The sequence below is a fragment of the Prosopis cineraria genome, unplaced genomic scaffold (assembly GCF_029017545.1).
Source record: "Prosopis cineraria cultivar Desert tree isolate PC_DT_omini unplaced genomic scaffold, ASM2901754v1 PC956, whole genome shotgun sequence".
NCBI classification, from domain to species: Eukaryota; Viridiplantae; Streptophyta; class Magnoliopsida; order Fabales; family Fabaceae; genus Prosopis; species Prosopis cineraria.
Window position 1 is genome coordinate 1 of NW_026556281.1, and position 15,888 is coordinate 15,888.

General features: G+C 34.6%; 1 protein-coding gene and 1 long non-coding RNA gene across 2 annotated transcripts; both read left to right on the forward strand.

The window, feature by feature from the left end:
- The first annotated feature begins 622 nt into the window (after positions 1-622).
- Positions 623-4,916, forward strand: LOC129298905 (uncharacterized). The gene is made up of 7 exons (XR_008590440.1): positions 623-958; positions 1,564-1,651; positions 1,958-2,039; positions 2,159-2,273; positions 2,870-2,955; positions 3,278-3,377; positions 4,093-4,916. It is a non-coding gene; the product is annotated as an uncharacterized LOC129298905 (long non-coding RNA).
- Positions 4,917-6,073: 1,157 nt separating this feature from the next.
- On the forward strand, positions 6,074-12,718 carry LOC129298904 (potassium channel KAT3-like). Its single transcript, XM_054937344.1, is given in 14 exon segments — positions 6,074-6,353; positions 6,455-6,670; positions 6,840-6,998; positions 7,425-7,482; positions 7,587-7,904; positions 8,532-8,771; positions 8,869-8,967; positions 9,041-9,073; positions 9,292-9,477; positions 9,686-9,710; positions 9,713-9,762; positions 9,948-10,017; positions 11,817-11,969; positions 12,477-12,718. Coding segments are annotated over 14 exon segments (1,893 nt in total). The 5' UTR covers positions 6,074-6,171; the 3' UTR covers positions 12,581-12,718.
- Positions 12,719-15,888: the final 3,170 nt, after the last annotated feature.

Here is a 15,888-nt window from a genome sequence, read left to right on the forward strand (position 1 = left end):
ACACCCTTACTTCATTTACTAGTCCTTTTAAAAGAATGGTCCAATGGATTTTCAATTCATTATTGAGATACTTATATAGGACAATTAATGAGGGTGTCTTAAATAAGTCAAATATTATAATTATTCCATGCAAGGGTAATAAAGAAGGATATACAATGTTTTAGAAAATTAAGGTTTTGTAGTTACCATGCCCTATATTGTGGACCAGAGGGGTATAGATATGTATAATTGAAACTAATCAGAATTAAAAGCTAGTTAACCAATGATAAGAAACAATTAAACACCCTGATGAATTCTATTTTTTAACCATTTGGTTGATCCTGTATAGGATCTTGATCTTGACAGCCTCGACACTTTATGTGGCTTCCCTGGGTGCTTAGCACATCAATAAGGGAATCACTTCATCTGATGTATACATAGATCAGAGAGCACTTTTGCCACTATAGGTTTTCTATATTATGTTTGTTTTGAGCCGGTATTTTCTGGTCAGAGGATATTTTATCCTTCATCTAGTTATGCATTCTTCTCCATCAAAGAATTCTTATGCTGTCAAAAATACACGTGCGCGCGCGCCACGCAGAACCAAGTCTTTTCAACACCCATTCTTTTAGCTTCAGAGCATTGTACATATTAAAAAATGGAAAAGAAGAACAAATGGATGGAAGACACATTTGTTTTTCTTAATTAACAAGACTGACATATATTGTTGCCTCAAACTATCATAATTTCATGCCTTTAATTCACTTATCCTGTTCTTTGTTAATTGTTTGCTCCTCTTCCACACCCCCCCAACAAAAAAAAAAAAATGATGCAGATGCATTTTGATGAAGGGTTGTCTGCTAGACACAAAGGTGGTGACTCTACCAGGCTTGTAACAAAAGGTCTAAGAGGGAAAAGTGCCTCAGAGAAGCTCTCTGAGGAAGGTCTTGTCAAATTTTCTGCACGGGTATCAATCCAGGTAATTGGAGATGCCTAGTACGCTAAACATGGTTTTTCATTAACTAATGTTGAGGCCAGAAAGTAACTAATGTTGAGATCAAGACTGGGGAGACAATGTTGAACATTTTGCTGAAATGCATGTTAGTTTGCTTTTGAAAGAGCATGCCAATATGAATGCTTAGACGCAGTCATGTTAATGTTGGCAGTTTTGAATTAGACGTGGCATATCAGTGTGCCCTTGAACGTGCCATACAATCTCCCATGGGATGGGCGTTTCTTTCTCTGGATAATTGGATAAGTCTTCTCAGATTTTTGCCGAGTCTAATGTGGGTGTGATTCTTTTATTTCACAAAAACAAAAAAGTAGAAACAATGACATATATTAGAATCAGTGTTGTGACATTCGAATTCCGGCCAGACACTTAAATAATGAGAAGTGATCCTCGAGGTAGTTTCCATTTCAGTCAAATAAGTTTTCTGAGTGTGTCTGCGTGTTTTTGTTGTTATTTTTAAGAACTATTCTTCCAGCAAATCATTTCAAATGTGCATCCCATATTCTGATATGTAAAGACATGTAATCTTGTGTTTCATTCCCATGCTTCACGTCTGCTGATAATTTTTGCAGGTTGAAGTTGTTAAATCCTTCAACGATCCAGAAGGCCCACAGTGGAAAAATTCCCTTTTTGGGATCCAAATGACTTAGAAACTTTCAGGTTTGTCACTTTGTTTCTCTTATTAATCTTAAAGCGTACATTCTTGTATATATTAACCATCAGTTTGTCTGCTGTGATGTATTAAAAAATACTTTGACATGTGTGCTTTAAGAAACTTAGTCTTTAGAGTGTTCTTTGAATTTTTTAAGGCTCTAACAACCGCTGAGACTACTCATGTATGCCACTACCATTTATTTATCAATCGTATATCATGCATGCAGATATTTGTAGTAGGCGCCATTTCAGCAGTTTATGCTTTTTATAATGATATTACCTCAAACACGCTCATGATATTTTGAATTTTAGGCGAAGGTGTAAGATTGCAGAGATTCTTGTGGAAAAGAATTTTGATTTGGCGTTCCAAGTGATCTATGAATTCAATCTTCCTGTAGCCTGATAACTCCCTTCTCAATCTGTCTTTCTATCTTCAGTTTCGCACTACTGATTTTGACCGGAGAGGTTATGTTGTTGACACAGTCAGCCTGACGTTTTTGTTATGTCATGCAGCTGTTGACATATATGCTAGTGTTGCTGCATCTCTTGCTGAAAGAAAAGAGGCAGCCAGTTGACAGAATTCTTCAAAAACATTAAGGGCACAATAGATGACGATGATTGGGACCAGGTAATTGATTGAACTTTCTTTTACACTTCTAGTAACTGAACAGAAAGGGATCATTTGCCGTCTTGATAGAACTCTTTAATTGGTCCAGAATATTCTGCCACTTGGAGAACTTAGATGTTTGGAAACTATAAACGTTTTCCATACAATATCTCAAGTGCCAGAGCTTAATGCTGAAGACTTTTATGCTTCTTTAACAGATTTAGGGGGGGAAAAACTTGGAAGCTTGGTGAATAATCTTAAAAAGTGCTATACCGTTGAATGAGTGTCTAATTTAAAGTGCTGTGCTTAAACATGGTACTATGTACTTGATAGCTATGTCCCTCTAGTGTCGTGGGAATCAAGATGCATCTTATGGACAAACAGGGTACCACACCACCCAACCATACATTGAGAGAGAACTCTTCCCATTGAAATAAGGATGCAGCATATATATATATATATATATTTGAGTTGCAAAAGTACACTGAAATTAAGATGTTCCCTGTCTATCAAATGAAGCTTGGTCCTATCCGTAGAGAAAAGAAATATCTCTGTTGATAGCAAGGATGCCTATGTTAATAATTTTTAGTAACATGTGAATGTTTTGAATGGCATAGGTCTTGGGTGCTGCAATAAATGTATATGCTAACAAGCACAAAGAACGTCCAGACCGTCTAATAGACATGTTAACTAGCAGCCACAGGTGAGGTTTATATATTTCTTTTGTTTCCTTTGTGCACTTAGGATTATTCTATTATTTGGGAATTTTTTTATGGAAAAATTTGCATTTTGATTTAATATCATTCGCACTCAGAAGTATATTATACTTGTACAAAATAGGGTTTAGGATGTTGTTTATTATTGTGTGTGTGTGTGTGTGTCTCGCTTTCATCAGTCTTAAAAGGCCGTTCTACACTGTCTATTGTTATACATAATACACAACATCACGTGTCTTTTTCATTTTTCTGCATTAAGTATTGCACCAGCCAAGTTAACATGATTAACTTATTCTCATGCCCGTACAGGAAGGTTCTTGCTTGTGTGGTCTGTGGTCGTCTAAAAAGTGCATTTCAAATTGCTTCTCGGAGTGGAAGTGTGGCTGATGTTCAATATGTTGCTCATCAGGTTAACCTCATCTAAATCTTAGGCTCCACTTTCTAAATCTTGTTATCATAACTCACCAAATATTGACCAACTACGTGTTCTTGAGTTTACACTGTGCATAGGATCAAAGAGCTTGTCATCATAACTTTCCAAATATTAACCAACTGCATGTTTGAGTTTAAGCCTTGCATATGATCGAAGGTCCTTGAACCCGTCTATTACAATAGAACCTTTAACGCACTTCCTATTTGAGCATGCATCATGTTTCGCTTATATATATATATATGTATGTATGTATGTAGTTTGGTGCGATTACGTATTATTGTTTGTCATTCACTCGGCCAAATTGGGGTTTGTCATTTGATGATTACATTTTTTCCCAGACATAAGGATGGCATGCACCTTAAAGATAGAATACATTTGGGTGTCTGTTTTCTCCCAAGAGAACGGACGTATGGGAAATGTTGGTTTTGGATGTCCAAAACAAACATCCAAACACACGCTTAGTTCTCAAAGTGAATGTTGTTCCCACCATTCACAATTCTCTATAGGATAAGGTGGGGAGTTAATGCTTATATTACCTGGTTTTTTTTCTTGCTTATAACCAACCCAAGCTTGCAGGAGTTTAACGCCAGCAAAGATGGTTGCACTTGCCTAACGTTATCTTTGCCCATAGGCAATTTAGTCAACTGACAAGGGATCAATTTATCTTAACTTCGTGTCAATGTTCTTGCAGGCACTTCATGCAAGTGCACTCCCGGTGCTTGATATGTGTAAGCAATGGTTAGCTCAGTATATGTAATATATGGCTGGGGGAATTCACATGTACTGTGGGCCTGCCTCTGCGCATCTTCTGGTTATGCGCTTGATGTTTGAAGGTTATAAGTTGAATAATAGCTTCTCATGAGGAAAGCAAAGCGTACCTAATACGGCTGCAAAATCACGGTTGTCTCCCCCCCCCCCCCCACAAAACGAAAAAGCATTGTATATCTGGTTGAGGTATACAGACTTCAAGCTAGATCCTAAAGACGGATGTCGCTGCCTGCTATCAGTCCATAACCGAGTTGGAGAGCCTAGCAGCGATTACACTATCACAAGGTTCAGCCAAAGTAATAATTTGATGGAGATTCTGAGACTGGGACCACCTGATTGTCAAAGACGATGGTACTTGGAATTTATGAGGCACCATATGTAAATTTGCTGCTATTAGTCACGTGATTTTAACACACAATGTTTATTTTAGGATTTAATTTAAATCAGTTTATTAGGATAGCATAGAATGACATCTTGCAATTCATAAGACCAATCCCACTTAGAGGAATAAGGTTTATTGTCGTCGTCGTTATTGTTAGGATATTCAGGTAGATTTTCAGGGATTGGTGTCACAACTCCCTTGCTGTCGTGTGTGCCTGTGTGTTCAACGCTGCTTCAGTGAAAAGCAAGCAGACAGATCGAAATTAAATTCATATGGCATCAGAATCATAAAATGATTGCATTCTGTGGCTAAGTAATAGCTTGAGTCGAAAAGCAATTTAATTAAAATACATGGATTTGGCAGAAGCGTTGATTGTATGTTGATTGTTGAAATGAGGGGTGGAGTCAACTTTCAAAGTCATCGTCTTTTTATTTTTTGAATGTTTTTATGATAGAATGAAAAGTTTAATAAATGATAGAGTACAATGACATTTTATAATTTATGCAATTGACCTTACCTAGTGTTTTTTGTTGATAATATTGTTGTATTTATGATAGAATGGAAAAGTTGTTTAACAAGACATTAACAAGGATGTTAGGGAGAGTGCGATGTCTGCATTTTTGCAGAGCGACTCCTCACTTTGAATTGAAGTTCACTTCCTTCTATCCTTATAACAAGGATATCTATTGTCAATACAATACTCCTCGTCCAAAGAGTTAATTTTTTTCTCTCCTCAATTTCCTTTATTTTGATTTTTTTCTGATTAACTAAACAACTTAATCAACAAAACAAATTACTCTAATTAATAAACTCTATTGAGAAAAATTTTGAAATTTTAGAAGTATTAAATTAATTCTAACTGATTTTCTAAATCAATATAAATTTTTTTAGTCAAGTCTTTATTTTCTTCACTCGCGAGCCGGAAAAGAGTAAGGGGGTGTTGAATGCACCGATTTTACAAAATTTGTAATAAATGACGCAAAGTATTCGAATAATTAAAAATAAGATAAATTTATGACTCAACCTTGATGCCATCGTAAACCATCCGGAGATAGAATAAAGTAAACAGGAGCGAGGAGTCCAAGAGTTCGCTTCTTCTAGTTTTTGTCATACTGAGAAGGAAAATACTTTTGGGGAGACAAGAAAGTTCGTAATGAGGTTGTCTTTTTGTCCACTTAACGATATAAACTACGTATAACTCATACTCTTTCATGAAACTCCCTACCACTGCCCCTATCATGTTTTCCCTCCTTTTTTTCACATTTTCCCCTTTTAACAATAACTGGCCAAACACTTATTTTGCATAGAACGTTGATAACAATTAACAAGAGCTTCTCTCCCTGCGCACGTGCGTGTGCTTAGAACATAGAAGGAAGCCATTGAGCCAGTAAGGCAAAACAGGGCACTATTACCATTGCTAGTTAGAAGACGTTCGAGTGATGAAATCAGAAACTCGGCCTAGGTTTCCAGCAGCCTCTTACCAGAATTTGACACCAACATTGCTCCCTTTGATAGTAGATAGAGATTAATTGAACTCCTTCGCAAAAACTTGCCAATTCTAATTTATATTTTCTTTCCTAAACAAGAACAGAAGGCATTCTGATTAGAACTTAGGAGTCAATGAATCAAAATAAGGCACCATTACCATTGCCAGTTAGAAGTCGTTCAAGTGATGAAATCAGAAACTTGGCCTTGGCCTCATTTTCAAGCAACCTCTTACCAGCATTTGGCGCCAACATTGCTGATGACGGTCACCTAAACATTAGAAAATATGTCATCACTCCCTTTGATCATAGATATCGGTAAATCAAACTCCTTCACATAAGCTTATCTGTTCTATGTGTGTCCTTAATTTCCTAAACAAGAGCAGAGCTGAAGGTTTTTTTCCCCTTCTTCAATGAAGGCTGTGGCAGACATTCCTTGTTGCTTTGGTCGTATACTCTGCATGGGCATCTCCATTCGAGCTGGCTTTCACAGACGTGGCAGTTGGGTCGTTGTGGCCCGTTGATCTACTCGCCGATGCCTTCTTTGCCATTGATATAGTCCTAACTTTCTTTGTGGCTTATTTGGACACATCAACCTATCTCCTCGTTGATGACCACAAGAAGATAGCCTTCAGGTGTGTATAATATAAATGTATGCTTTGACAATCAACGAATGTATGGTGCGAAGACTTACAGAGGGCAAGTCTGTAATAAAGCCTTCCAATGACAGACCACAAAGCAGTGACAGATACCCTTGATTCTATTGTTGGTGCTCACAAGATTTTGGCGTCTTGACTTGAACAGGTACTTGAGAAAGTTAGATTTTCCCATGGACGTGGCGGCAACTTTGCCGTTTCTGCAGATATACCAAATTCTGATGGGTAAAACGTACGGAGAGGTCTTGGGTTTCATGAATATGCTCAGGCTTTGGCGATTAAGGCGTGTTAGCCAGCTTTTTGCAAGGTAGATTCCTAATACTGTAGTTAAGAATTTGAGTTTGATGCTTTGCAAGCTAACTGACTAGTGACCAGGACCCATTGTCCCCACAAAGATAGCATCAAAAATATTTCCAAAGCACAGAATGGTGTGTGTCCATAGATGGAAAAGATTTCCCTGACAGATATTAAATCAATTCTCTACCCCTTCCCTGCTCCTAAGCAAATCATTTCATCAAAACTAGAACCAGTTATTGTCACATAAGCTAACCTTAATTGATGGCCGAATCATTAGAGACTAGAGGGGGGGTAAATTTTCGGAAGCATTTCTAAACAAATTTATCAGGAAAGTGCAGAGACAATCACAACTGAACGGGGTAAACAGGACGGACTGAGGGTGAATATCGCTACATATTTTCACGTGCGTAATCGAAACCACAATGATTTTCTGCAGGCTAGAGAAAGACATTCGAATTAGCTACTCGGCCACAAGATTTTGTAAACTTATATGTGTAAGCGTAGTATCTTCTCAACCATCTTTGAGACTAATAATCACCAAACTGCCTAATTATACAAGTTTCATTAATGCTTCAGTTTTCGTTGTTTTTATCCACAGGTTACGCTATTTGCAGTCCATGTCGCAGGCTGCATGTATTATTGGTTGGCTGCCCTAGACACAAACCCTGGGAACACATGGATTGGGAAGCCGACACAAGATTTTGAACACATGAGCGTCTGGCGGAGATACACGCGTTCCATATATTGGTCTATTGTTACTCTTACCACTGTAGGCTATGGAGATTTTGTTGCCGTGAATATGGGCGAGAAAATTTTCACTATCTTATATATGCTCTTTAACATTGGCCTCAGTGCATATATAATCGGAAACATAACAAATCTGGTCGTCCATGGCACTGTCCGAACTCATGCGATGGTATGATAATTTAAATATCGTTCTTCACTTTGTCATTACAGTCTACGACACTAGCATCTCAGTCTATCGCACAGATTGCAAGCTTTTATGTTAAATTCGAAGGAAGATTCGAATATTTTTATGATTGATGAATGATAGAGTTTTGTCATTGCTATGGTGTATGTGAATTTCTTAATGTACAATGCGTTACGTGGCAATGTGTGGATCATGGATAATATGCATGTCTTTGTCTTAGGTTTCTTGAATGTGATTTATGTAACATTAAAATTAGATGATGTGGGTTGTGTGATATATGGATAAAAAATGGATTACATGAGTTATCATTAGGTTTAGATTTCAGAAATTATCGATTTTTCTAAATAAGGGAAAAATTTTATGAGTTGATGAATTAACTCAACCTATCAACTCATGATCTAGATAAAGTTGAAAAAATTCCAACTCACAAAAACGAGCTGACCCAACCCAGCTTGTTTTACATACCACTCATATAGTCCGGGTAGCCCATATTCACGCCTCTAATTTCTAAGTTAGGCATAAATGGGCAATATATTCCCCTGTCAAACTATCACATGGTTCTCGGAATTTATGAGGCCATACCAAAATTAACATTCTTCACCTACTATGTAGAGGGATGCCATCAACCAAACACGGAAATATGCAAGCAAAAATAGACTCCCAGAAGGCTTAAAAGAGCAAATGCTGGCACACGTTCAGTTGAAGTTTAGAACAGCAGCGCTACAGCAAGAACAAGTGCTACAGGACTTGCCAAAGGCAATTAGATCGAGCATCGCTCAGCATCTTTTCCGTGACATAGTTGGAAATGCATATTTATATAAAGGAGTCTCTGATCATTTTATCACCCAACTGGTAAAAGATTTTCTTCCCTTCTAGCTGGTAATAGGAAAGAGTCTAATTATGTTAAACGGCAACAGCAACTAATAGGCGGCAGCACTTAAACACTCAGGCGTCAGAAATCAAAGCAGAATATTACCCGCCTAAGGTTGACATTATCTTGCAAAATGAGATGCCATCATATTTCTATATTTTGGTATCTGGAGCAGTGGTGAAACATTCATCTCTTACATTTGAGTCTTGTTGTAGTCTGAAATGCAATAGCTCACTGTCTCCAATTGCAGGATGTGCTAATCTACATGAATGGAACTGAACAGGTAAGATGGAATCTCAGACATTTTTTCCTCGAAGGTACATTGATATCCATAGTTAAAATGGTCATAACACGTACTCCTCCTAATGCTCGTGAAAAGTAACATATAAACATATGAACCAAGAAATAAAACAAAACTCTCTGGAACAAATTCAAAATTGCCTTCTTTATTTTCGAGCTGAAATATTCTTACACCGTTTGACTGAACTTAAGTAATTTCAGCATTTGTTGAAACTAGAATATGGAGGGATGGCAGGAGAAATAGGAGTTATGTTTAATGTCCCCCAACCTTTCACAGTGAGATGTAGGAGGCTTTCCCAAGTCGTCCGAATTAGTCATGATCATTTCAAGCAAATGGTGCAACCATATAGTAATGATGGGAAAGCAATTGTCACCAACTTCAATCAGGTTTCACAGTTCAGACATGTCATATGTTGCCTTTTCTTTTACTGAAGTTTAGTACGTGTCATTTATCACACATGCTTATCATAATACATCAAAGATGCCATACGCATTTCTTCAAATTTGAAAAAGTTTGATACGAAGGATGTACGCGTTACTTATTTCAGAAACCATTTAGATCGCATCTGTTTATTTTTGCTGGTTCATCTCTCAGTACTTGAAGGGCTTGAAAAGAGGGTGCAAGAAGAAATTTCTTATCTGGCAGAATTGTTAAGGGACCTTCATCTTGAGGTATATCCACATTTTTTACCTCACTAATAGTCAATTTTAGACCCCTTGCAAAAGAATATATTATTCTATGGTACAGAAAAGCATAATATAATAACTATGGCATCATATAGACATAAATGAATCAGGTCATACATTATGAGTAAGTACAATACAAGCGTGTGATTATTACTTTGCATTTCTTGCAGCAGGTAACACAAGAACAAGGCATGTATGATGAAGGTTCAAATTATCATGAAGATGAACCATATAAACAAGGTAACCTTGATTTTATACATTAAAGACCACAAGACATGTTAATCTTAGTCTACTGTGGGCAGACATTGTGCAGAGCCATTAAGACCAGAACCAATGGACATTTGAGGGTTCAGTGAAATTGTACTCCGGAAACACTGATATGCAATTCGTTTGTGTATGTGTGTGTGTGATATTTTTCCTAAACATTGGTGAACCCGATTCACGGTGTGACCGTGCAATGAAAAATTCAACTCCCCTTCTGTCCACTGCAGTGGGGAATCACTACAAATCTAGTGAAAATATATAAATTTTAATTTGTATAAAGTGAAAAGTTTTGGAAAAATAAATTGTTCTGTATCTTCTAGTATGCATGAGATAAGAAATTCTAAAGTATTTATGTGAAAATAAAACAAATTGTTGTTTATTTCTATCTTCTAAATACTAAAAACATGCTTTGATTGTTATAGTTACTTTTGCTCGTGAAATAAAAAAGTGTAGTTATTGATACTTCTATTGTTATAGTTATTTATTTGTAATTACTTATATAATTTTATTTTACATCTTTTAAACATTATTATTTATTGTAAAAATATCAAATCAATATTTACTCAATATTTAACTTCTATTAATTTTTACCCCTATTTGGTCGGACAGGAGGGATGGGGAGATTTTAATTAGTTCTAGTTTTAAAAAATAGAGAAGTAGCGTTGAAAAATTTTAATGGAAATAAGATGTAGTAGGGGTGTTCACGGGACGGAACGGGACCGGGACACCCCCGTCCCGTGTCCTGGCCCGAAAAAAAGATCGGGACTGAATTTTGATCCCGTGTCCCGTCCCGTCCCGAAAGTCGTCCCGTCCTGTTAAGAGTCGGGACGGGACCGGGACAAGATCGGGACGTCCCGCCGTCCCGATAAATACAATAATATCGAAAAAAGATTTGGATAATAACGTTCATTAAAATTTTAAATCATATAATTTATTAAGTTTAAAATTAAAACAACACAAGCACATAAATAACAATAATTTAAAATTAATTATTGAATTATATTAATCATAACTACATATTATAATAACAAATGCAAGTGATCTTTATACTATAAGATTAACAACAATAGGCAAGTCAAACATAACATCAAATCATTATTCTTCTACTTTAGTGAAAATGTACTAAGCTAATTATTCTTCTAAAAATAAGCAAGAAATATGTTATAAATAAAGGTTATTAAATAGATAGATATAAGAATAAATTATATTCATAAATTAATATATTATAAAGAAAGATATCGCCATATTTACTCCATGCCATTAAAATTATTAATATAAAAAAACTTTAGTTTTAAATAAGAATTGTAAGTATTAAAATTATAATTAATATAATTAATATAAGTATAAATTATATTAATATAATTAATATTTTAAAATAAAAAATAATATATATAATATTCGGGACGGGACGGGACGTCCCGATGGTAATCCCGTGTCCCATCCCGTCCCGAACCCCTTTTCTGTCCCGTCCCGTAAAGTCCCGTCCCGATTATTTTCGAGCCGAGACAAAACCCGTTCCGATATGATCGAGTCGATACTGGGCCAATCGGGACGGGTCTAGGCTGAACACCCCTAAGATGTAGGAGGATTAATTAAAAATCCAAACCCATTTATCCATTTTTTTAAATTGAACTCATTAAAATATTCCTTCCCCTACAGTATCCCCGTGCATCGCACAAGATGTAAAATTTAGTTATTAGAATAAAAATAATAAATTAATATCGTTAGATGAGCCTTACGCACATTATTGATAAAGACTCATGCCTCTTTTGCAGGAAAGAAAGGAAATTCTAATCCAAGGTCAAGTCTAGTCCCGCCCAGAGTGAAAATTCATGGACATCATCCTAAAGAGAACCGGAAGGAAAATCAAGCCTCACAAGCACTAGTACTTCTCCCAGATACAATGGAAGAACTTTTCAAATTAGCAGGTATATCTACATTCATGATATTTGATATATGATTGACTCTAGACTGAATATGATTGTAACGAATTTAAGGTTGAGTTCAAATGATACTATGAAATGAAATTAAAAAACAATCAATATCAATATAAAATATAAAATCCATAAAAAGACACATTATTCACCAAAAAATACAAGCGTCAAATAAAGCATAAAGAGGTGTGTAAGAACATGAAAGCCTTGTCTCATTGCATGCCATTTTTAGAAATTAGTTTGAAGTAAAATAATTAAAAAATCAATCATAAAAGACTAGGGTTGCAATTATTTAGATCTTTTTATGAGGCAACAAATCAGACTTGATGTGAGCTACTTCACAGTAGAGCAAATCCAAGTTAGCCCCCGAGTGAGTTTATATGATGAAAATTCGAAGGCCACACTTGAGCTCTATTCTTCTGATCACAGATCTTAGAATCAAACATAAGTATGGGACAGCAGAATGTAATGACAAGGTGAATTGTTAAACTGTGTGCGCAGAGAAGAAGTTTGGGAAAAGAGGAAGCAAGATTCTTATGGCAGATGGCTCAGAAGTAGAAAAAATAAGCGTCATAAGAGAGAACGATAAGTTATATATCTTCTAAAGGTAAAATAAAGCAGTGACCAGAGGCTGATCTCTTTGCTATAATGCTATTCTAAGTGACAGTACTAAGACAAATTTTGACTATTTACTTGATAGTTGGCAGGCAACATTATATTATATTGAGGAAAAACTGCCTCGAATGTACGGAGACATTTGTGAACTAAAATTAAATCTCAAGTGAAATTGAAGTTTAAAATTATATCTCACATTCTCTTAACCCTTGTTGGGCATATCCTTAACAGCATGAGCAGCTTTTTGAAATCGCTCCTCCTCCTTATCTAAGCCTCTCTTCCTCTCAATCGAATAATATTTACTCAACCTCTTGCTCAATTGCAGAGCAATATTCATTAATTTCGCTGCAAATGATTGGTCGGGGGATAGAAATAAGAACAGATTAATGTTAGAGAGTACATTGAAATGCAACTTTCCGGTTGGAGTGGTTTGAACTGAGCAAAATGATGAGATAGAAACGAACTTGTTAGTTGACAGGGAATTCTATAGCTCTAATGACAGCATGAAAAGGAACGCGATTAGGACTTTCATTCTGGATATTTTGGACGAAGGAGATATTTGCTAAAAAATTTCGCGATTTAACAAACAAGATGAACATTGACAAAATCGACAAACGAAAAGGACAGCAAAACATTCGAGGGAAACATATCACAGTGCGCGGATTCGGACTGACAGTATTTCCATCAGCGTAGAAATAATGAAAAAGTAGAGTACTTGGATCTTCGTTCGTGGAATTAGCCTGTTTCTTGCGTGCACCAACTGAATTATTGAGAACGAAAAACAATACGTTTTCAATTGAACAAAGAAGCAATGTTTGTAATGTTAATGATAATAAGGATGATCAATGATCAGCCAACTCACTTGGTCATCTTAAGCATGTTCTTCCTTGCGCCTTGGAGTACTTCACTTGATATGCCTGCGTGGTTTAGCAGAACCATTGGAATTTATGAAAACAGAGAATTTCTGTCCGTTGTTTCAGGTAACGTTCAAACCAAAGCTCCCAGCATAGTCAATTAACCAAACTTAATAACAATCCATCGAGAGAACAGAAGATGAAACAACTTTCCAGCGTACAGTAGCACAAGCAATTATTTATCCATTTGGGTAGTTTTCAATCTCCAGAAATCCAGAATTCAAGAGCAAGATCGAATAATTAAAGTAATCGCAAGAAGGTTTAATGGCGAAGAACAAACAGCGAAGCGCTCACCGTTGATGATTGTGGAAAAGCGGCACATTCGGATTCTCAAGTAGGTGAAGAGGCTGTCATCGCTACACTTTGAAGCAACCACCGTAACCGTAGAATGCCAAGGACGAAGTCCCTTTCGCTGAAGCGGAACGGAGGGACGGGGGGAAAATTTTAGATGGAATGACCGAACGAGTGTCTCCCGCTCAAAGCGCCTTTGTTTTTTTTTTTTTTTTTTTTTCAATCCAATAATTTTCTCGTGTTTTATTGACTTTGGTGTTATTTTTTAGTCTTCTTTGCAGGTTTTAAAAAAGCGCCAACCATGCAAGCCTATCCTGCTTATCCGACGATTCACTTGCAGTTGCAGGCTTATGCCTACAATTTTTTGCTGGTGATGTGAATGAAAAAAAAAAAGGGCAAAGAAATGGGTTGATTTAAGTCCTTTAAAATTCATATTTATAAATTTATATGAAGTTTTTTTTAATATTTTTTAGTTATTTTTTATTTTTTTATGAAATATAATTTTTTGACACTTTTGGAAAAGATTCAATGTTCCAAAATATAAAACACCTTAAAAAATTAAAATTTTATTAAATAGACTTATTCTAATATTATCCTTATAATTAATTTTTGCCTCTTCTCTTTTTAATATAATAAATTATTGATATTTTTAAAAATTTATATTTTTATTTTAGAAAGATAAAGTTATTAAGTAGATTTAATAAGGCTTATTAATATGTAAAATTTTATCTAAAAGTATCTTATAATTTGAGATAAAAAAAGTATAAATTTCATGAAATTTATAAAATCTTAGTTTCAAAAAAATTAAATTCAAAATAAATATAAAGAGGAGTTCATCTACGATTAAATCTTTTGCCTACTCCCTTTGAAATCAGCTAGAATTGTAGTGCCACAAAAAAAAAAAAAAAAAAAAGAACTGGCAGTGGGATTGAAAGTTGAAAGGAACTAGGGGGTTATATTGCACAGATGATACATGTCTCAAATGAAATATGTATTCCATACGTTAATATTTTTATTTTAAAAATTATAAGATATGATATACTTTCGGTACATGCAAAAATATTTATAAAAAATTATAACAACATTAAAAATAATTCCAATTTAAAACATATCCAACCTAACACACATATATAGTTTTTTATAATAATATCAAGCAAAATATAATCATTAATTCTACTTTTAATTCATTTCTATCTAATTACTTACCACTTAGTCTTTGTCAATAGTTCTATATTTAGGGTTTATATGTCAAAAGATTATATTCCCACATTTTTATAATTAAAAAAATATAATTTCATCCTGTTATTACATCTAAAAATTTTTTTTAAGAAAAATCTAATCTTTAATTTTAAAATCAAATTATGAAAATATACTAGAAATAAAAATAATATAGAAATATTTAATAAATTTTAATTTTTTTTTAAAATAACCTCAAAGTATCATTTTTAAATCATTAACTAGTAATTTAGAAGTATCACATATGTATTAAAAATTAAAATTTTTTAAAATTTAAAAATAACATTCTAATACTCTATGAATATGTGTTGAAAAAGTATTGATGAGTATTAATATAGAATACAATATCAATACAAATACATGAGAGAATTTGAAATATCATTGCTTATAACTAAGGGGAGGGGCACCACAAAAGAAGTGCACTATAACTTAACTAATCTGGCACTATATTTATTGTTGTTAGAGATCAGAATCAGGTGAATTTAACCCACATGAACCTAGATTTTATGGGCTTGGCTCTTTAAAGCTCAAACTTATAAATTTGATTGCCTCAAATTTATCATTTTGTAAAACATGACTCTTATTAATAAGATTTAAGGCTAAGCTTGTAAATTTGTTTTTATTTTTTTGGATTTTTAAAATTAAAAATGTTTAATTATAATATTTTATATTTTTTGAAAATACAATTTATAATATTAAAAATGAATGATAAATGATAAAAATTCTTGTATTAAAGTATAAATATGTATTTTAAAGTTTAAATTTAATTTAAAAATTGAAATTTATTTTATTTTTTTACATGTAAAAATAAAACAAGCTTAGAAGGCCGTCGATTTCCTTTTTTTAAGGCTTATTAC